At 33.2% G+C, this 23,440-nt stretch overlaps 1 protein-coding gene across 4 annotated transcripts; it reads right to left on the bottom strand.

The window, feature by feature from the left end:
* Window positions 1-1,011: 1,011 nt before the first annotated feature.
* Window positions 1,012-10,153, bottom strand: LOC126691900 (protein PTST homolog 3, chloroplastic). 4 transcript variants are annotated; one of them, XM_050387226.1, is made up of 13 exons: window positions 9,870-10,153; window positions 9,634-9,753; window positions 8,692-8,846; window positions 7,938-8,606; window positions 5,948-6,131; window positions 4,892-4,955; window positions 4,752-4,802; window positions 4,605-4,658; window positions 3,883-4,002; window positions 3,110-3,234; window positions 2,395-2,446; window positions 2,002-2,138; window positions 1,012-1,471 (listed from the first exon to the last, which is right to left on the bottom strand). In XM_050387226.1, exons 1-12 carry the CDS (start codon window positions 10,037-10,039, stop codon window positions 2,040-2,042), a joined length of 1,863 nt encoding a protein of 620 aa, XP_050243183.1. In that variant the 5' UTR covers window positions 10,040-10,153; the 3' UTR covers window positions 1,012-1,471; window positions 2,002-2,039. The 4 variants fall into 4 exon arrangements, with proteins under 4 accessions (XP_050243183.1, XP_050243180.1, XP_050243181.1 ...); XM_050387223.1 differs by having other exon boundaries at window positions 9,634-9,756; window positions 9,870-10,152; XM_050387224.1 differs by having other exon boundaries at window positions 1,012-1,464; window positions 9,634-9,756; window positions 9,870-10,152.
* Between the last annotated feature and the right edge of the window lie 13,287 nt (window positions 10,154-23,440).

Genomic DNA, 23,440 nt, shown 5'->3' with positions numbered 1-23,440 from the left:
CAGAATAGGACCATATTGTACCGAATTAACCAAAGTAGACCAGATAGACTGAAATAAACCGATTGGGACCAAATTGGACAAAAATGAACTAAATGGATCAAAGTAGATTGAAATGCTACATTGATGTGGCTTAACAAGATCATAATAACAATAAATGCTATTTTGTATTATATAGGTACTTGGAAACTCACATCGCCAACTTAATAAATAAAATTCATGATGAATTTATCCACAAAAAAAATAAATCAATAAATAAATTCATTATGAATTTTTCACTTTGTATTTATAAACTAACACATCTTAATAAGATTTATATAGTATAATTTATAATATCTTTGTCATCACCTAACAAAAAATGTAAGGATTAGAGATTGAATTTAGCACACCAAACATGAAACCCAGTAGTATTTTACTCTAGTTATTGACTACAAATTTGGCACCTCCCTCTATTTGGTAAAGGCAGAAGCATTAAGTCATGCTGGATAGGAGATCATATATAATTTTATTGATTTGTTGCCCTTTTTCATTTTTTTATTGGTTGATCTGTTGCCACAACATTAGGCCAACTAATCTCGGCCCCATTTGCTGCCTACCAAGTACCAAGGGTTATCAGAAAAGCCCCTCAAAATTCTAATAAGCTCAAAATAGCTTTGATAAGTGGGATTAATAACTTTAGAGAGACAATTTTAAAAATATTTTTCACATTCTAAACTTTTTGTCCTAAAAATCAAATTTCCCACTTGTAAAATGCTAACCTAAGAATTCTCAACCTTTCCAGAAATGCCATAAAATTGCAACTCCCAATATTTTCGGGCATCAATATTTCACGAGCATTATGGATTTCTGATGGAAACCACCTGATTTCTTGCTAGGTTGTATGCTGGCTTACCAAGTGAACATGGAAAATATAAGTATAAAAGGAAAGAAAAACAGAAAGAAATCTAAACATTTTTTTAATAGGTAGATAGCGGGAAGGGAAGGGGTGGAATTCAAATCACAGACATGGTGCACTGCGAAAAATGTTATTACTGCTGGGCTATCACTTGAACTTGGTAAAAGAGTTTAATACTAAACGTTGCACATAACAGGCTAAAGGACCTTAATTTTCATGGTACAAGATAGCAACATCAATCCAAAATCTGCATGGTCTTGAAGGCCTGATTCCATTTCTTTTACCTACGTGGCTTTAAGCTTTGATCTTTTCTTGGATAGTACAGAACTCCGAGCAATCTATCATTGTTTTCTGTACACTAACCAATAACCCCAACATAATAAGCATAAATTGAAATACACACACATATATATACAGGCAAAAGGACCTTAATATTCATGGTACAAGATAGCAACATCAATCCAAAATCTGCATGGTCTTGAAGGCCTGATTCCATTTCTTTTACCTACGTGGCTTTAAGCTTTGATCTTTTCTTGGATAGTACAGAACTCCAAGCAATCTATCATTGTTTTCTGTACACTAACCAATAACCCCAACATAATAAGCATAAATTGAAATACACACACACACATATATATACGACCAGAATTCAACTAACTATTTGAAGCAAATAAACATTCTTGGATTGGAATATGACAACTCTGCAAAGACATACGAAATCCATACAAAAATCACCATGAATCAAGAAACTATGTACAAAAACCTTTTTGATGCCAACATAATTGGAGGATATTAAACCACGTGATTTCATTGTTAGTTTAGGTAGGAAAATTAGTTTAAAAAGAGAAGTAAATTTTCTAAAAATTATTGAAAACTATCACAAATTGCAATAAAATTGGGTAAAAATTCTACTTGTAACCATCTAGTGATTGGCCATGCATAATTTTACAAGAGTTGGCATACAGTAATGGTGCTTCAGATGTAAGGCTAAGGTCTGAGACAGTTCCATAAAGTTAAGTTCCCAGCGAGTATGACAAGCCCACTGCACTTGCTTTATGACTTTGAATCAAAACTCTTATTAGAACAGTGAGGAAGTAAAAAGAATTTACCTTATGGATTGCAAAAATGTCCGCCAGCCAAAACTGTATCATTTATCAACTCGAAGAATATTGTTACATATGGTACCCGTGGTAACTGACTCTCTCCGAGGATCAGTCCTCCAGTGGCCATCTACAATGAATTTTATCTGCAATAAACAGGATGTCGCTTCTAGGGAATAAGTTATGAATTCTTTAACAGAAAATATATTATATGTTAATATCAGACAGCAGTTTCACCACTTCTATAGCAGTGACTAATAAAATGACTTCACAAAATCCAAACAAATGACTACTAGGAATCTTCCTAAAATCAGGAAAAATCCCTCATAGCTGAAACAATTAATTCTGTTCAAACATCAGTATCAGCAATTGCTACAGAAATTAGATAGTAGATGTTCACACCTCATATGTTCCAGGATAAAGCCACAGCACGGTTGACCAAAGTCTAGAATTCCTGGAAGAACATGTTATCACAGTAGGCTCATTATTTATTTAATCAAAGTTTGAGCAGCAAATATATAAAAGATATTATTATTCTTAATACACAAGATTGAGCCAGAAGAGATGCATCTAGTGTGCTAAGAGGAAGTGCAATGCCAATGTGGTCCATCACAAAAACATATTGATTGACTCAAACACTATTTTCTATGTTCATATTATTAATGACAGTCACACCACAAGCATCTGGCATGTCAAGGTTGACCAATTAAGCATTAGTCATCTAGTTGGATACCACAGACATGTTTATGTCACTTTCTACCTGATGATTTTCTTCTTGAGACCTTTTACTCCTTTATTTTTTTATATTTTTTTTGACAAATTTCCAGAGTTTTTAGAAATCATTAAAGCCTAAGACCTGCCGGGCTTTATGCTTTAAGAGGAAGGGTGGGCTTGACTGAAATGGGAGTAAAATGACAACATAAAACAAACACCTTTTCAAGTAATGAAGGAAACATCACTCAAAAAAAAATAGTCGTTTATTTTTTCTTTTTAACCTACTAAGATAAAACAAGTTGAATATCTGAAACCTAGATTGGAAAAAACTAGTTATGAAAATTAAAATAACTTGACAGTAATGCTGAGTTGTAAATAGAGAATTTGGCAAAAAATTAAAGACCTTGAGGCATTGGGGTCTGTGATACTTGATGATGGCTGTGGATCCATTTTAATCCGCTGATGCCAACCGTTGAAGCTACCTGACACCTCCACAATTTCTCCCTCCCCAAAGTATTGAATTGAAACCTAAAAACAACAGGGGAATTAATCAATCCCAGACAGCAGGCATATAGTTTCAACCAAAGTCCAAGCAGATTCCAATTTCATGTTGCTGACACATTGTGTCAGTTAAAAGGTATACAAACAATAATTGGAATGGATAGTTCTGATGTGAAAATGTAAAATAATATCACTACTTTTATATCTTGCTTCTTATATGCTTCTATAATATCTATATTTTGAACTATCAAATTCATTTTCCATATTGTGTGTCAACATATCCACTGTGTGATTGATGCATGTCCAACAAGAGTCCAAGTTTGCTGGAGAGCTACTTGAATGTGTTGTGCTACATTAAGATATTCTTTCCACTAGACTTCCATTCAGATTTGTTTCACCATTTGTTGGAGGCATCAATTGGGAATCCAAAATACTCTCAATTTGTGGGTTCTAGTTCATAAATAATAAAGAGCTTGGAAGAGTATTGTAATTTGTAAGAGGAAGTATTCCAACAAAGTATCCTTCAATTCCAGCAATATAAGCATAAATCATGAAAGTTGACTACTGCCTTGCCATATTCAGAAACAATTCCAGACACTGCAGTGACTGCACTGTGACTGTATAAGTACATTCACACACACAAAATCAGTCCAAGCAAAATGTTATATGCGGTACCTCTTCTAGTCCTGAAAGACTTCCTTCAGCAGCTTGTAATTCTGCATCTTTTTCTGAGATAAGCTTTTGGGCTTTGCTGATTTCTGCTTCAGCCTTGGTTTGCAAGTCAGACAAAGCAAGCTGGCCAGAAGTGAAATGCAAAAATAAAATAGGTAGTTATTGCATCAAAAACTGCATTTCTAAAAATTAAGATTTCATGTCGCTTTGAACTATGAATATTTATTCGAAGAAATGTATATCTTCAATTGACTCATTATGTTCCTATAATTTATGAAATCCATGGAGACCACGCATTGGGATATAGGAAAAAATCAGATGTTAACTTAATCCTTCTTATACTTATATTTTGCAGCAGTAATATCTTTACTTTGGTTTTCCTGCAGTGCCCTTTTTAGTTAGATCTTGTAAGCAAGATGGCTCCTAGAACTTATGCATCTGGTGGAGGTGCAACATTTTTTTGAGTGTCATTAATAAGTTTGGGGGACAACTACAGTAATTCCATGTTCATATGATAAATCACTAAAGTAACGTTGCATGAACAAAAGGTTGAGAAAAAAGAAAACAAAAGGCCCCATCAGAAATCATCAATGATTCCATAATGTGTGTCAGCACTCAATTTGTCCAATCTTGAAATTTTAATGTTGTGAATGCTATGAAAAAATGAAATGCAGCCACTTGGCAAGGTCTCATTTAAACATAATCATTTTGAGTTGCTCATATACCTTTTCTTTCCCGATCTGTTCTTTTAACAGTGACAGTTCCAACTCCTTCTGATGCTAATCAGAACAAGAAGTACAGTAAATAGCCAAATCATTTATTTTATATGTGACAAAATTCAATATGGGTAAAAAAAACGTTAAGATTACTACCAGCATGAACTTGAGATGATTAATATCAGCTTGCCTCTCCCTTATGCTACTCTGTATCACAGAAAACATAAAAGTTAAGGAATAATGTCAAACATACAGCCAATGGAAATTGATTTTGTATAAAACAATATAAGTGTGACCCCTGTGTCCAAATCTTTGTCCAGCTTAGCAGTCATTAATAGTCCAGGTGACACGTGATCGTCCCTATAAAGATTTTAAACACCAAAGAAATACTGTCAAAGAAAAAATTAAAACCCATAACCAGCCAAAGAACACAAAGAAGCAAGAAAAATAGAAAATCGACTGAAGTTGAATGAAACAATATGTTCACTTTTTTTCACTGGCATATAACCAATTTGATGTTAGTTGGCAAATGGACAATGTGATCATAAGAGACAAACTGTTTGGAATACTACAACCAAACCATGATGCAAGGAGCAAAATCATTTCAGATTTTCTTCCAGATTTTATTTTTGCATTTTGAACTAAATTTCTTTTTGAACTTGACTTTAATCTTGCTGAGGATTATGTGAGATTATGTTTTGTACTTGGATTATTTTTCTTATTAATTTACTCCTTCAAAGCCTATTTAAAAGGGCTCTGGTAATCATAGAAGGGATTATTGAGGAATGAAATTTTATAAATCAAGTGTTTTTCATGAGAAAAGACAAGGGAAATTTGCTTATAATGGTCTGGTTAAGTTCAGCGAAGAATGAAAAAAGGTAGAGGATTTTTTTTTTCTTTAATTAATAAAATGAGTAAAAAAGGATATGTGAATTAAGAAAGTAACGGAAAGTATGATTTCAAAATAGAATAAAATGAAGAAAAAGAATACATGTGGCCAACCGTGACTAGTCTGTTGAGAATCCATATCCAACCACAAAATTTTGGGACTAAGGCTTAATGTTGTTGTTGTTGTTCATAATAAAGAACAATTCATCTAATATGCACCTCTAGATTCTTCACAACATATGCCAAAATTTCAAGATAAATTAATGGATTGAAATCAATAAGTAAAAGTGTCGCTTACATAATGAAGAAACTAAATAGAAATTACGAATAGCATGATTTAGTGTTCATGAAATTAGACATGTGAAACTTGTTCAAATGGTTATAACAGTTTGAGAAAAGAAAATAAATAAGAGTTGCAGGTCTTGGCACTTTTATCATATGCTATAGAATACTAAGTTACTAACCTAAGTGGTTGAGTGACTAGTGCAGCAGGAGTGACATCCTTGGATGTCAGTGTACTGCCAACACTCCCTCCATTAAGCGAATTTCCAGAGTGCTCTTCAGCAGGCTGCACTACCAAATTCTGCGGCTGGATAAATTCCTTGCTTTCTTCAGCAACACGTTCATTTAATATACCATAGGCATTATCTGAGCATCAAGCAGCTCCACATACTCAACTTCAATATTCAACGGCACCAAATAAATAAAAGTTAACAAATTCAATCTCAAGATAGAAATCATTCTATAAAGACAAATACAAAATGGTATCATGACAAATACAATGACTAAAAGATATACACAACCAATTTATTTATAGTGGTTGAAAAATTATCTACAGGGTAACAGGGACATTAAAAAAAAAAAAGCAACAATAGCAGTATACTTGAACCTTTTTTTTTTTTTTTTTGATAAATAGTATACTAGAACTATTAAGATGGCAAAGATATTCAACCCCTTTTGGAATTTTCAACTTCAGAGTTGAGGTGTTCTTGATCATCTTTCTTATGTTCACTCCTCTTTTACTAACATGAAATAAAGTAAAGAAGTATTATGGTACAAAGGGAATTATTTTAAAGGTATTAAGAAATATATTTTTAAGGTTAATTGCAAATATCCACTATGAAAGATAGAGGCATTTGTAATGTGCATCATAAACTACAAAATTTTGCATTCGCCACCATAATTCGAGATTAATTTTTAAGGCTACCCACTATCCAAATCAGTGTCCAGAATGTCCAACTAGTGAGTAGATTAATTTCAAATTAGGGTGTGAATTGAAGACTTTTATTATAGGGTAAACATTGTGAATGTATTCATAATTTATGATGGACAGTTGTCCATTAATCTATCAGTGTGCACTATAATTTGGATGAGTAGTAGAAATTACAAATAAATCTCGAATCAGGGTGCTAATTGCAGAAGTTTGAAATTTAAGAGCACATTGCAAATGATCCCATAGTTTAGGGTTATTAGCTGTAATTAACTCTCTTTTACCCTTTTCAACTTTATAAAACTTATTATAATTTTTCTTCCCAAAAACGATAAATACAGCTTCATCAACTATGAACCTAACACCTTATCAAAAAAAAAAAAAAACTATGAACCTAACACTATGAAAAATAAAAATGTACTGCAGAACTGTCTCCAGCTATTCCTGTAAAACTCTAAGCGGTAAGTGACACTACCTAGTCATGATAAAGATAATGAGAAGGTGCTGCACATCCATTCATCAGGTGTACATCATTCAAACAAATACTGTTTGCAGAACCAACATATGAGGCCTGTTTTACTGTAGTGAAAACCATGGTCTGTAATACAGCTTGGGAACTGCAATACTCCAATTATGGTAGTCCAAAGTGCCTAGAACTTCGCAACTACACCATCACAACATGTTAGCACAAAGATTGCCATCAGCCTAACATCTTGGATCCTGTTAAGTAACAAATATTAAGTTGAAACAACTTTATAATATAGGTACTTCTCAGACTTATTAGCTTCCAAGCAGTCACCTTACTCATATGCTCAAATGCTGAGTGAGTTTCCTCTACATGTTTTCATATGCTATCCATCAAAATTATCGCATTTTAGGATTCACAAAAACATAGGGACAAGGAGAGCAAAAGGAAAATAAATCCTCACTATTTTAATAGGGAACAAGGAGGGAACATATTAAGAAAAGGTTGGCAAGATGTGAAAGTATATAGGCAGATGAGACACCTCTGATACCATTTCAAGGGGTTTTTCTGTTTTTGATGATAGACACATGAATAAATGTCAAACACTTAACTCCAACCAATCCCCCCATCAATTTTTGGAATATATTTCATATTGTTGAGTCAAGCACCTTATACTTTTATGTCAAAATCAACACCAGCGTCTGGACTACTGACATGCCAAAAAAAAAAAAATGACTGATGAAGTGAGTATAAAACTATTGTTTATAGAGAATCTCACCCTCAATCATATCCAAATCCCCATTCTGAATAAACTTTGTCACCTTTTCCTCAAGGGATGAGTTCTCTGAAAATTCTATAGGCATGCGAGAATCTTCACTAGAGTAGAGAGGTACATTATTATTCTTGATCTTCTCATCCTGATCTTTCAAATTATATGAGGGCCTTTCCTCCAAGGACAAACTGATTGGAGATTCTATAGGCATACTTTTAAAGTCAGTGGGATTGAAATCTGGATTTGAACTCCAGGAATAATGTTTCTTTCCTTCATTTGAAAAGGCCACATCTTCAACCATATTATTCACCTTCTTGTCCTCAACTTGCAAATTAGATGAAGTCTTCTCCTCCAGGACTGAAAGTTCTACAGGCATGCAGCTGTTTTCATCAGTGTTGAGATCAAAATTGATGCTTGAACTTTCCATGGTGGAAACTTCAGTTGACAAGAAAGCATTTTCAGCCACATCTTTTACTTTCTCATCATGACCCTTTATTCTATGCGATACCTTTTCTTCCAAAAACAAATTGGATGAAGATTCTACAGGTAGGCTCCTAAAGTCACCAGAGTTGAAATCCAAATCACTACTTGGACTAATGTAATTGTTCCCTACGGTGGAGATATCAGTTGATGAGATGTGTTCGACAACCAAAGTATTCGCCTTCTTGTCCTGACCTTTTAACATATAACAGGGTATAAATAACAGCCAGAGGTACTTTACAATGAGGATTGAATAACACTAAAAGAAACTGAGATAAACCTGCTAATATATGTTCGTGATCACCGATTGCACCCTGGTTTTCATCAAAGCTTTTCTTTGGATCAAGCCCATCGTTGTTTGATGTTGTTGAGTTAGCAAGAAGCTCTCTAATCAGTTTATATCCTCTCCGTCTAACAATGTTTGCAAGGTCATTCCTATAAATATTAGCACAAATATTACTTTTTAGCTCAAGATGGATACATAAAAAACCTTCATCTTTTTTTTTGATAAGTTATACAAAACCTTGATCTTGTAGAAAGATTATTAAATGATTCGCATTGTATTCATAATATGTATAGATTAAGGAGTCCATCGCATAATCATTTCCACCAATTTGTTACAATGACAATGACAACAACAACCAAGACTTATTCTTCTCTGCCATTCTATGCTATCAAAAATCATAATCTCTGTCAGTTTTAGGTCTTCCTCAATGTTCCACTCTGTACAAACTCATCTTGGCCTTTTGAACTAGTTAAATGACCTATTAAGAAAACATCATAAATTTCAGTTATGGTTGACTAATTAAGATGTGTTTCTATGACATAAATAAGGCCCCCTATCCCTCTTCTATAAGCATTTAGTAATTAACCAAAAATACTTCTCTCACTACCATGTTAGAACATACTAATTTTTTGGGACAAATTTTTAGGTTCAGTTCTTTAGGTTCTCCAATTAAATTCAACCACATAGTTGCATGTACCAATATCTTATCCAAAAAAAAAAAAAAAAAATAGTTGCATGTACCAATATAGCACCAAAAGTATTATCTTTTCCCAAAAGGGTAATTAAATTCAAACATGTGGGAGATAAAGAACTCAACAGTAACACATCAATCTACTACTATTCTTCTTTTCTTAATAAAGCCTAGTAGAAAACCTAAATGAATTGCAAAGAAATACTTAGAAGCAAAAACACAGAGAAAGAATTGAAGAACCTTACCTTCCATGCAGCGAAAGCTCCTTGGTGGAAGGCACGTGATCCTCTGGAAACCCGAACTCAGTGAGAAATTGCTGTATGTCATTGCACAGTTCTTCATTGCTCTTTACCTTTCTAGTTCTACTACTAAAACACCCACACACAAAAAAAAAAAATAGAAAACCCATAAATCAGATACAAAAGAAAAACCATAGAAGAAACAGACACACACAAAAACCAAGCATATTAGGAACTGAAACCTGGGTTTTTTATTTGACAAAGCACAGGTTGTAAATTGTTTCGGAGGTGGGTGTTCCTGGGTTTCGCAGTGTAGCTTGTTCTGCTGAAGATGTTGTTGTGGAAGCAAGTAGAGTTTACGAGAAGGGAGCGAGAGGAAGGTTAGGAAGTGAAAGTGAGAAAGGGTAGCCATGGCCCATGAGAGAGAGCAGAGCAATGGGAGTAAGCAGCATTTACAGGTTTGGTTTGTTTTTTGCGAGAACTCTGTGACAAGGAGTATGAGATGTCAATCATGTCACTCAAGACTCAAGAGCATGAGATTTTTGAGTTCTTTAAAAAAAAAAATTAAATATTAAAAATACTGTTTTGATATTTAAGCTTTATCAAAAAGTTGTTTTTTTCCGTCCGTAAACTTTAATAAAATTTTTTTTAAAAAAAAACACAATAGTATTAATAAAATTCATCCTTAAATTTTATTTAAAAAATGGTTTAGACACAAAAATAGGAATAAATTTTTTTTTAATTATTTATGGACAAAAACAAACTTTTTTAATTAAGAATGAAAAAAAAAATTGATAAAATTTAAGAACCAAAATAGTATTTGTGGGGCCCGACCCAAAAATAATGGGCTATTCCAAATTCAGGCCCGTCCGAGGAGCGTCCTGTTCGAAGGGAAACCACATATGAAGCCCTACTCAATCCCAATAACGCCAGGGAAACTTGTCCGAGGAGTAACTCCTCCTCGGACATCACGAATCCCAGACGAGGAACTCTCTCCAGCTATTTCAGTTCATCCTCCCAACATATAAAATGAATAAAATCCAAAATATCTCATGGAAAGCTACCACCACATTAATTGCGCCCCAACCACCCCCTTGGCCGCATTAATGAGGAAAAGACACCTGAACAGTACCGCCTCGGCCTCTGCAACTCACAAAGGGACTGATGAGGGCGTCTGATGGGACAGGTGCTCAAGTAGATGCTTAGATGATCGACAGGTGTAAGGTTGAGATGAGAGGAAGAGAACTATATAATGTAGAGGAGTCCCTCAAAGAATGGACGGGAAAAACTGTATTGGAAACTGAAGAAATAGAATCAGAGGAAAAAGATCCATTCTTGTGTTTTTATTTCTTTTTGCAAACAATACTGTCCATGCATTAGACCGAATAGGTTCACTGAAACTAAGTTCTTTGACCCATCCTCTACAAATATTTATTGTGGGTTGCGCTTTGGGCCAAGGCCTGATCAACTGAAGTTGGGCCAGGAAAATCGTGCAACCACAATATTTTTATCAAAATAATAATAATAACAAGAGAATAGTAGTCACTAATGTGGAGTTCCATGTGAGAACTTAAAAAAAAAAAAATTCAATTCAATTGGTTGAACATGCATACTTGTAAAAAGATTAAGGATAATTTTAATGGTAAATAAGTTTAGTTACATTGCAAATTTTATCATATTCTACGAGTTAAGCTAATTTGAAGCTACGTATATAAAATACAACCTAAATAGGCTAAATTCAATTTTAAAATATAAATTAAATTAATGATGCATAAAATTATGAAACTTAAAAAAGCTTATAGGCATAATATTATAAAATCAACTAATTGTCAAACATCTTCAAATACATATTTGTGTGTGTGCGCACTCTGTTAAGTATTGTTGTTTTATTGGTTAAGGTGGTAAATTATATTTGAACAGTATTACTTTAATGTCAGTCACTTTTATAGTTTTATTATATACTCATTGTAACAAGTTGTGTCAAAAAATCTTATGGAATTAGATTTATGGTATAATTTAATATCCATGGTGCTTTCACCATTGCAACTAGCTCTCTTAGAGTTGTCTAGTGAGGATCCATTTTAAATATGGACTTAGTTATAAGTCAAAGAACTAATTTGACCACTACATAGAGTTCCAACATAATCAAACCCTAGGTCCAAAGGTTTTTTTTTTTTTTTGAAGGAAAGGCGGCCAAAACCTTAGGTCCAAAGTTAAAATACATGGATGGGAAGGTGTTGCTTGCTTAGTCGAATATATTAACCTCCACTCATGTTATTTGGCCATTTTCATCATGGGCTATGAGAGATGCCATTTTTCCCAATCCTCCATTTTTGAAATGTTAAAATTTCTTGTTATTTACAACAAATCAAAAAGAAATTAGTGAGCAAGAAAATTGGTTAGAATTTATGATCTAGTCGTACAGGTTTATAATTTTGTTTTTCCTTTTTAGAATTGGTTATTAATTAAAAGCCATTCTTTATATTTTGTTAAATAAATAAGCTAAAGGTCATATGGGTCTCTTGGAGTGTTATATATTGATTTTAATCTGGAATTTTGCTTCGCTTAATTATATGGGTCTATTATACTGGATATCAAGAGTTATAACCTCTTGAATGAAATGAATACTGATAAATAAATATAAAAAGGAAATATCAAAGTTACAACAGTGCGAGATGTATTTTATATCAAATCAGATGATGACCTCATTGATGTATTAAAACATAAATTTACATTCTCTTTCTTAATTAAGCTATGTATATTTTCTTTTTTCTTTTTAAATTTTGGTTCTAAAAAGTATTAACTTTTTTAAGATAACCTTATTTATGTGAGTATTTGAAAAGCTTTTATTGATTATTTTAGAAATAATACACAAGATTCAAAGCTTTTATTGATTATTTTAGAAATACTACACAAGAAAGACAAATATATAGAATTTACTAATTGAGCATTTTCGAAGTTGTAAAATACAAGAATGCTTGTTGATTAGGCCAAAAAAAAAAGAGGAGGATATAAACTAAATTGAAACAAACCTGAAGGAGAAAGAAGCCAACGATCTAAAATATTGACTATGATCAATGTAGATATTGAACACTTTTTTTTTCTTTTCTTTTTTGAGAAGAGATATTGAACTCCTTAGATAGTGAAGCCATGTAAGTAATATAGGGTGGACTATACAATAAGGATGTCAATACCGTACCGGAGGTCATACCGGTTTGGCCACCGGTACGATATATTTCGGATACCGGTCAATACCGGTGTACCGTTTCGGGTTTACCGCTATTTTTTATATTTATAAATATATATATATATATATATATGTATGTGTTTGTGTGTATATATATATTATAATAAATATAAAAGTTTACCATAAAACATTTCCTCAATAGGGAAAAAAAATAAAATAGAAAGGTTAAAAGTTACCATTGCATACTAAGAAAACAAATAATACTAATAAATTAATACAAATAAGTTACCATTTTGTCCTAACAAAAATTCAAAAATTACAAAACTTAAAAAAAAAAAAAAAAAAAAAAACTTTTTTCTGTACCGGCCGGTACGCCCGGTACCGGCCGGTATTGCCCGAAATTGGCCGGTACGGCCGGTACGAGGCCGGTACGGCCGGTATTTTTTCCGGTACGAAACAGGGGGGTCGAGTGTACCGGATTGCTGGCCGGTACGGTATATTCCGGCCGGTACGGCCGGTACGGTACGGTATTGACATCCATGCTATACATATGACTTAGCCTGCAAAATGTACATGGTACAAAATCAGCTTTTAAAATAAAAACAGAACACTTAAGATATTAATTTTTCAAACAATTTGAGTGCAAGTTACTAAAAGATCATGTAGTTACCATTAACAATTTGACATTAAACCATTCCTTCTAATGTGAAGCCCGTCAATGACGATACAATGGGGTTAATGTCAGGGGCAAACCAGTTTCATCAATCTAATAAACAAATAGCTAATAAAAGTCTTAAATCACAACATACTTAAAATACAAAGCGCTTTGTGAGTAGTGGCAATTAATTTGTTTTCTTCTCTCAAAGAAAAGAATCTTGTTTTCAAACTACATAAACCAAAAAAGAAAAAAAGAAAAGAGAGAGTGCTAAACAATTGCTAGAGGATACATAAGATGATTCCAAGACTACCCAATTTCCTGAATTTCAAAATGAAAAAGGTTGGCTTCTTGATCAAGAAACTGCTTGCAGGACATTTTAAAATATTAGACCAGAGTGGATAGTCTTGGCAGATTTAAACTGCTAGAATAAGTTTTGTATTTATTTTATATTCTATATTTTCTTTTTGATAATTCTATCATTAGAATGAAGGAGGGAGAATTTGAATCATTGATGTCTTGGAAACATCATGAGGTGCTGACTAGTTGAGTTACATTACTTTTGGCTATAATCTATATTCAATACTTAAAATATTTTGTTTAATTTACATTACGATTTTAAAAAAGGGAAAGGATTTGCTGCATACTAATATGCAGCAATTGCTACATAATGGGTTATAAAGTAACATATGTCCAAGGGCCTTCTTGATTGAAAACAAAATACTTTTTTTTAAGAGGAAACAATAGTAGACTTTATTCAAAATATCTTGAAAGCAAAGGAGAATATCATTTCATATATTATATACTATATAATAAAAAGTTAAGTTTAAAAGACATGGTTGCGCCAATTGAAGACACTCAATTAAAACCTCCACCACCACCACGACACCATAAGTTGTGCAAAAAGTCCAACCACACAAGCCACAAATATAGCCACACCCACCAAGGCCTCTAAAGAAGACAATCAAGGGAAGAATATTGGACTCTTGTTCATGGGTATCAACTCCATCTTCCAAATCGATAGGGTTCTTGGTTTTCAAGAGAAGGCCACAATCCTCTACAGAAGACACTCAATTGCATATTGGACTTGTAATTGAATTATAATTTGTAAAATTTCAGGTCATATTTGGGAGAAGGCATTTGGTATCAAATGATACTATGTCAGCCATATCAAAATCCAATAAATGTGAGACATGTCAATAAAAAATAACTAACCCACTAACAATTGAAAGATGTGTTAGTGGGTAGTTAATTTTGCACACATGTCTCTCGTTTATTAGATTTTGATATGAATGGCGTGATATCATTTGATACAAAATTCTTTTTCCATATTTGGGCTTTTCACTCACGGATTCTTTTGTTCAAAGCATTGTAATTTTTTGGAGGATGTAAACGGCAGATTGATTGGAACATTGGGCTTTTGTAAATGAGTAATTGTTGATTTACAGCCCCTTCGTCCTCTCCCACCAAAAGTGCTTGATTTCTATGGGTCTGAGTCTAACACAAGTCTAATTAATTGTAAATGAGTTTTCCGATGGGAATGCAAGAGTTCTAACGGAGTTTGCTAATTTATTAAATAGTCACGTGACAGAATTTTAAAAGAGGAACCTAAGAAACTGTATATGAAGTACTATACTTAAGTCATTTTTTTAATATTAAGTATGAAATTTTTATTCCTAATACGCCATTATCAATAATTTTCAATTTAAAAATTCTATATCAAATGAATTTCTTCCAAGTTTATATATTCTCTATTTTCCTCCGTGTAGTCACATTCACCATCCCCAAAATTTTAAAGTCCCTTCTTCTACCCGCCCTACTTATCAACCTAGCAGATATGTATTAATTTGTCTTCTTTGCTTTTGTTTTTGTCTTCTTTTTTTTTTTTTTTTTTTTTTTTTTTTTTTTTTTTTTTTTTTTTGCATCAAACTGATTAGGTTTTGTACATAGGATAAATTTCATGTAGTTTAAATGTGAATCTCTTTTTATATGTTAATGGATTCTTATAGTTTTGATCATGCTTCATTCATAGGGAAAATTTTTTTGTGTATATATACCAATTCTTCTCATATTCATTCATATAACCTAGTATTTATAAAAAATTTGTGGTGTAATTTTTCACAAAATGTTTTAAAACATGTACATTGTGCGCAATACTAGCTAGTATTTATATAAAAATTTATGAGCCACAAATTAATAGTATCAATACCTTAATGATATGAATAAAGTCAATTGATACAAAAATTCTCACTATTGTTTTTCATAATAGTTCAAGTAATTGTTGTAATTAATTCATATATAGTACCCGTTTGGATTCAACTGAATGTGGTGTTTACGTTTTGCATTTTCAGACTTTTTTTTTTCCTGTGTGTGAATAGTAATATCACATGATTTTATTGTGCAGGGGACAAAAAAACACTATTCATATACTATTCACGGATCCCACGACACTCTTCACATATTTAAAAATTATTTTGCTACAGTGTTTTCAGTTTTCAGTTTTCAATTTCAGCAAAAATAAGTTCAATCCAAACAAACTCATAGAAATCATATATTGTGATAGAATCACGTGAAAGTGGTTTTACATTAAAAAAAATTATATGTTATGGTAGGATGATGCGAAAGTAATGTTGCATTACTTATTTAATTAACCCACATAAGTTCGTGTTGTGTTCCTACAGTCATTATTGTTCTTTTAACTAACCATTTATGCAAATAAACCTTGCAAGTTCCAACAACTTCTCTTCTCTCTTATATTTCATGTAGCATTCTCTCTCATCCTTTCCATTAAAACTCGAGAGAGGTATAGATGGCTAAAGAAATTCCAGTCTTTCTCACATTTGAAATGGGTGGTCTTGGGGAAAAAAAGAGAGATTTCAAGTTTGTGAATGCATTAGCACTTCATTCTTCTCTATTCTCAACTTTTCCATTAAAACTCAAGAGAGGGAGAGATGATGATCAAACTGCATAAATCTCTTAAGGTAGTCGCATCAGTTTTAACTTAAACCATTTGATCAGCCCCTCCTCACTATATTTTTCATCGGAAAATATACTGGCATTGTTTATTTTTATACTGCCATATATATATATATATATTGAGAAACTATACTGCCATGTTTTTTAGAAATAGCAAAAGAAGACTTACAAGAAAATAGGCACCGGCTATACGTCTCAAATATTTTTTATACTGGCATATGATCAAAAGAAGCCTTACAAGAAAATATTTTACATAGTGAAGCCTTACCTACAGTTAGACACAGGTGTTGCAACAGTCGTCCCAAGGACACATTGTCCCGTTTACAATGTTTGCATAGTACAGCTACTAAAAAGAACTTCCTTTCATCCTTGTTGCCAATCTGCAAAAAATAGAGTTTGTAATTGATTTATATATTGTTAGGGTACATTTTTTTCATAACTAAAATTATTTAAATAACACCTATTTATTTTCAGATATCATCCACAAATTATTGGGCTTCCCTAAATATTTTTGACTATTATTATGCTAGCTCACAACCATTCTTCTTTCCATCACAAAATTGGGCTACAAATATAAAACACTATAAGACCCAATATTTTTTTGTAAAGCCTAATCCCAAATTATTTATTTTATTGAGCAATTTAAAATCCCATTCTTTTCTAAAACCTAAGAATTTTTATACTTAACAATATTTGAAAAGCCCATGATTCAAATACATGGCAAAATAATTTTATCAATAGAATTCAAATCCACAATCAAAGCCCATGATTCAAACACATGCAAAAAAATTTTATCAATGGAATTGATCAAAGCCCATGATTCAATCTCATGGAAAATTATTTATCAAAAAGCCCAATTTTTACTGGTAACATCAAAAAACCCAGTTCTCACTGACAATATCAAAAAAACTCAATTTTCACTGGCAACATAAAAAAAACCCAATTTTCACTGGCAACATCAAAAAAACCTAATTCTCACTAGCAACATTAAAAAGCCCAGTTCTCATTGGCAATATTAAAAGTCCAATTTATGTTGGCACTATTTTATCAAAAGCCCAAGATTATTAGCACTTGGCAAAAATATACTATGTCATAATTATTTCACTTAAAAATCCAATGATGAACAATGTTTCAATTTCTTAAACATTACTATAATCTATGGCAATCATCTTATAGGAGCTCAAGAAAAGTTATTTTATCTTAAAACTATGATATTTATCTCATACCATAAACCCATGGAACTTATATAGTAAGAACCCATGTTCACTATTTATATTACAACATTCATAATATTTATTTTTCAAATCTCATGGTAATTATTCATCCTACAAGTTCACCGTTTAAATTATGATGTGATTATCGGGAACCATAAACATTACTTATGATATGGAATTCATCATTTCAAAAATAGTAAAAGTTATTTACAAAAGCATTTTGAAGTAATTAAGTTTATGCTATTATTTTAATATTACAACTCATTGCTCAAAGACCCATTACAAATATTTATTGGAACCCAAAATATTCACTAATAATAAGAGTCCATGAGGGATGAAAACCCATGGCAATATGTGTTATTAATGTCCATATTGTAGGTCCGAATTTGCTATATAAGGAGAACAAGCCCAAGTAAAAAAGGAGATGAATACGGCCCAACCTAAAGGCTCCAGCCCACATGAGCGAGCCCGATCCAAAGAACTCGAGCAAAGGCGAAGGACTGAAGTAGACAACCATCCTCCCTCTTGTTCATCCTTGACCAAGGTCCAGCTAGAGGCCTCTACAAGAGAACCAAGTCTTTGAGAATGAACTAGGGGCTGTCCCATCAACTTTCTATCACCTTCTACTTGACGTGAACAATGCCCAGAGGTTGTAACAGCAGCTGAAGTCTAATGGGTAATGGAACTTCATCATTTTCCTGAAGACTATATCTTTAGCAGAAGGAGAGTTGTAACCAAGTTACCCAAATCTCAACAAATCAATGCTATAAATGTAAAAAACGTTCATGAAATGGTTCAAGACTGCAATTATTTGACAAAGCACAAGTTGTAAATTGTTTAGGAGGTGGGTGTTCCTGGGTTTCGCAGTGTAGCTTGTTCTAGTGAAGATGTTGTTGTGGAGGTAAGAAGAGTTTACGAGAAGGGAGTGAGAGGAAGGTTAGGAAGTGAGAGTGAGAAAGGGTAGCCATGGCCCATGAGAGAGAGCAGATCAAAGGGAGTTTGCAGCATTTACAGGTTTGGTTTGTTTTTCATGGTATCTGACAAAGGAATTTGGGATGTCACTCAAGACTCAAGAGGATGAGATTTTGAGTTCTTTAAAAAAAAAATTATAAATTAAAAATACCGTTTTGATATTTATACTTTACCAAAAGTTGCTTTTTTTCAACCATAAACTTTAAAATAATAATAATATAACTCATCCTCAAATTTTGTAAATAAAAAAAATTAGTATTTTAGAAACAAAAATAGGAATAAAAAAATTTAAATTATTTATGAACGAAAAAAAAACTTTTTAAATTTTAAGAATGAAAAATAAATTTTTGATAAAATTTATAAACCAAAATAGTACTTTTATCAAAGTAATAATAATAACAAAAGAATAGTGCTTGATTTCAGTATATGGAGTTCCATGTGAGAATTTTTTTAAAAAAAAAAAAAAATCAATTAGTTTACATGCATATTTGTAAAAAAAATAATGATAATTTTCATGGTAAATAAGTCTAGCTACATTGCAAATTAAACCATATTTTACCAATTAAGTTAACTGGAAGCCACGTATAAAATATACAACCTAAATTATATATTAAATTAATGATGCGTAAAATTATGAAAATTCAAAAACCTTATATAACATAATATTACAAAATCAACTAATTGTCAAACGTCTTCAAATATGTGTGTGTGTGTGTGTGTGTCAAGCATTGCCATTTTATTGGTTAAGGTGGCAAATTATATTTGAATGGTATTACTTTAATGTACATCACTTTTATTTTATTATATACTCATCATAACAAGTTATGTCAAAAAAATCTTATGGCATTAGATTTATGGTATAATTTAATATCCATTATGCTTTTGCCGATTACTCATCAAGGAAGAAAAAGGAATCGACATCGCCATTTAGTTATAAATCTAAGAACTAATTTGACCCCTACATAGGGTTCCAACATAACCAAACCTTATTAGGTCCAAAGCTAAAATACGTGGATGAGAAGGTGTTGCTTGCTTAGTCGAATCTATTATCCTCCACTCATGTCATTTTCAATCATGGGCTATGAGAGATGTCACTTTTCTCCTAATCTTCGATTTTTGAAACGTTAAAATTTCTTATTATTTACAACAAATCAAAAAGAAATTAGTTAGCAAGAAAATTGGTTAGAATTTATGATCTAGTCGTGTAGGTTTATAATTTTGTTTTTCCCTTTTAGAATCGGTTATTAATTAAAATTCATTCTTTAATTTTGTTAAAGAAATAAGCTAAAGAATAAAGATCATATTGGTCTCTTAGAGTGTTATATGCTGATTTTAATCTTGAATTTTGATTTGCTTATATGGTCTTATTATATTAAATATCAAGGGTGACCTCTTGAATGAAATGAATACTGATAAATAAATATAAAAAGGCTGAATATCAAAGTAAATGAACACCTCATGATGTTTACATAAATTCCGAGGGTGGAGGATTATGAGGACCTTGATGTAGTAATAGCTAGGGTTCCATGTGATAGGGTTAAAGAGTATAAGGGGATTAGGGATGTGTTTAGGTTACAAGGTGTAAAGTGGTGGGCTTTGCTTGTAGTGTTGGGCTGCTTCCTACTGCACTAGGCCCAAGTTTTCTGGATAAGGGAGTTAGGACCGGTCCAACTACAACTCAATTTGGTCCGGTTTGTGTGCAAACTATGCCTTGTTTGCCAGGAACATGCTTGCAGCAAGCAGAGCTGTTTCAGATAAGTTGTGGCAGACAAACATGGTAATAATAACAAAATAAAATATCCTGACTACTAAATAGAAAATGACCAAATGATCTCTATTCAAGAAACATAATCACAGTAGTAATAATCACTTTTACAAAAAAAACAAAGGGAACAAATGGTAATATATATGGGTTAATCAGAAGAGAAAGAAGTCAGATTAAATCTGGTTCATAGGAGCAAAACCAAGGAGGAAAGAATGTTTCTTCTCAATGTAATTAATCTCCTAAGAAAGTCCTGCCGTGAAAATTAACTACCATGAGGGAAACAGACCTGAATGGTTGATGCACAAAGGGCTCCTTTTGGTTTTGACAGAAAGCATGATTTTGTGAGGAAGAAAGGGAATCAATCTATTGGTGCCTGCTTGCCGTTTTAATTCTCTATCTATTTTCTTTTTGGTTTTTCTCTTTTCTTTCTTTCTCTCACACTCGTTTCTTTCTGTTTCTTGGTATATCTTTTTGACTTCATATTCCTTTGTTATGGTTATCGTCCCCTGTCCTTCCTTTGTTCACGACAAAGATCTCTTTTTATAGTGCTTGTCATGACCGGATTTTACTGTTTTAGTCCTTTGTCTAATCTGGGTGTACTTGCCGACCACCAATGGTCCGTCTGTGTGCCATCCCTCCATCACCAGACAAAGAAGGGTATTTTGTTTGTTTGTCTGCCGTGGCACCCTTTCCTGCTACAGTCTGGGTTCTTTCTCTCTCCCTATCTCTCATGGCATGCACCTAGTGGTTCCAACTCAGCTTGCTTCTTTTGGGTAGTATGTCATCCCAACAGGACACTTCTCCTAAAAGAGCCCGAGCAGGAACCTCAAAAATAGATTTGTCTCCTCTCCCCGCCACCAAACCATGCCCTCTTACCTCTGACCCACAACCTCACCATATCCTGTATTGGCTGAGTACAGGTTGGTGGTGCCTGGGTCTTATGCGTGCCTCCCTTCCATGTGTGTCCAAAAATTTGCCTACTGCTCATTCATCCGTCGTGGTTTGGAGGCTTGCCTACACAGTCTGCCATCCGTTTTCTTTAACCTTTTATGTAAGCTGATTTTTGATTTCTCGCTCCCCTTAGGAGCTAGGCTTTATTTGACACTGGGCCTTACATTTCTTTCGACCCATTTCTTGATTGCCCTCATTTCCTGTCATATTACTCTGTCATTCCTGCTGTAATGACTCAATCCTGTTGGACTTCTTTAGGCCAACCGTTTACTCTTTCCCCCAGTGGCTTGGCATGATCATTAGTTCTCCTACTTATGGGCTCCTGTGTCCTTTTTGTTTTTTCTCTTAGGCATCCTTAGCCCATTGACTTTCTTTGGGCTTCCTTGGCTTTTTTACTAATTTTGCATTCCCATGGGTTTTTACTAACTTCATTGGGCTTCCCTGGCCCAATTACCTTATTTTCATCCTTAGGGTTCATAAGCCTGCCATTAACCCCTTACTTTCTTTGTTTGCGTTACTCTGAGCCTGCAGTGGCCCATTCTCATTTTTCTATATCATATACTGCCCATGGGTATGCTATTTCTCTCTTTCCGGGCTCCTTTAAGTCCACTTGCCTCTTCAAGGCCCATTTGTTTATTTCATGAGCCTATGATCCATTATTCCTACCGCTTGGACCTAATGGTTTTGCCATCTGTTTGCCAACCCCTTTACTGCCCTTGTTGCTGGGCTTTCTTCTTTCTACTTGGATTCTCAAAAATGACCCTTAACACAAGTCAATTTAGTGGTGGCTAATCTGGTGATGAGGAATGGATGGATTAGTAGTCCTGATGTTAATCGGACGATATACACTGTATTCATCGGGTCTTGTGAGCCAATGGTGAAGATTTTCAGATGTGATGATCTTGTGATACATCAAGGAGATCATTGGGTGTATAAGCCTGAGTTGAGGAGGTTGAAGCAGAAGGTGCTCATGCCTTTTGGGTCATGCCAACGTGCTCCTAGTTATGCACAAACAGGTGAGTTTTAGTTTAATCATAATTTCTTTGTGCAGTTCTATTGATATGCCAATAGGAAAGACATGACTCATAATTTCTATTACTTTTATTTTATTTTTATAAGATTCATTGAGGAGATTAGTTTGTTTACAAAATATTTCTAGGCAATTAAGGAAAGTGTTTTGTCCAAAATTAATAATAAACCTGCCAAACTTTCCCAAATTTTTCATGCTATATTTTGGCTTATATTTTTCTTTTCATTATCAGGATAGTGATGGCTGATGAGGAATAAGAAATGACAACAAATTGAGGGAAATCATGTGGTCAAAAGCAAATTGGGTTGGTGCGTTTTAGTCACCAGGATTGACATTACCATGCTAGGTTTTTCCTTTTTTGTTTAGTTCTTTAATAGGATAAGACTTTTTTTAATGTTTTTTTTTTTTTTTTTGAAAGATGAATAAATACATTAGATAAACAACTAAAAAAATTTTCCTGGAAAAAAAGAGAAGGTAATTAAGTAACTAAACAAGAATAAGGGGGTTCCCAAAAAAGGATAATAAAAAAAAAGTACAAGGGATGTGCAACTTATGTATGGTCCAATGGAGCTGCTCAAATCCATTTCGTTATTATATTTTTATAGTTTATAAATCATGACAAATTTTTTAGTACATTATGTGTTATACATTAATTCTTCTCTTATATACGTGGGTTTTATGTGCAAGATTCATATGTGAGTTCCAGAATTACATGAGAGAGATATAATACACCATATACAATAGACATAAATACCTCAATGAAACACACTTTCAAAGTATTGCTTTTGAGAAGTACCTGAGAGAGATATAATACACCATATACAATAGACATAAATACCTCAATGAAAAACACTTTCAAAGTATTGCTTTTGAGAAGTACTTTAATTTGCTTGAGTTGCTTACTTAGATTTCATGTTTTTGTTCTATTTTCGGAAACGGATGATAATATGGCAAGTTATGCTAGTGCCACAACTCGCCCACGTGACGAGTTGTAAGTGATAGAGAGTAATGATGGGTTCATAACTCGTCACATGGGCAATATGTGACAAAAGTTATGTCACTT

Source organism: Quercus robur, chromosome 7 (assembly GCF_932294415.1).
Source record: "Quercus robur chromosome 7, dhQueRobu3.1, whole genome shotgun sequence".
In the NCBI taxonomy this organism is placed as follows: domain Eukaryota; kingdom Viridiplantae; phylum Streptophyta; class Magnoliopsida; order Fagales; family Fagaceae; genus Quercus; species Quercus robur.
This window is presented reverse-complemented; position numbering and strand designations above follow the sequence as displayed.

Coding starts and splice junctions, on each gene's coding strand:
- LOC126691900 (XM_050387223.1), bottom strand. CDS start 10,039: ATGGCTACCCTTTCTCACTTTCACTTCCTAACCTTCCTCTCGCTCCCT. Junction 8,607..8,691: donor TCACGAACATATATTAGCAG/GTTTATCTCAGT, acceptor ATATGTTAAAAG/GTCAGGACAAGAAGGCGAAT. Junction 4,659..4,751: donor ATCATCTCAAGTTCATGCTG/GTAGTAATCTTA, acceptor TGTTCTGATTAG/CATCAGAAGGAGTTGGAACT.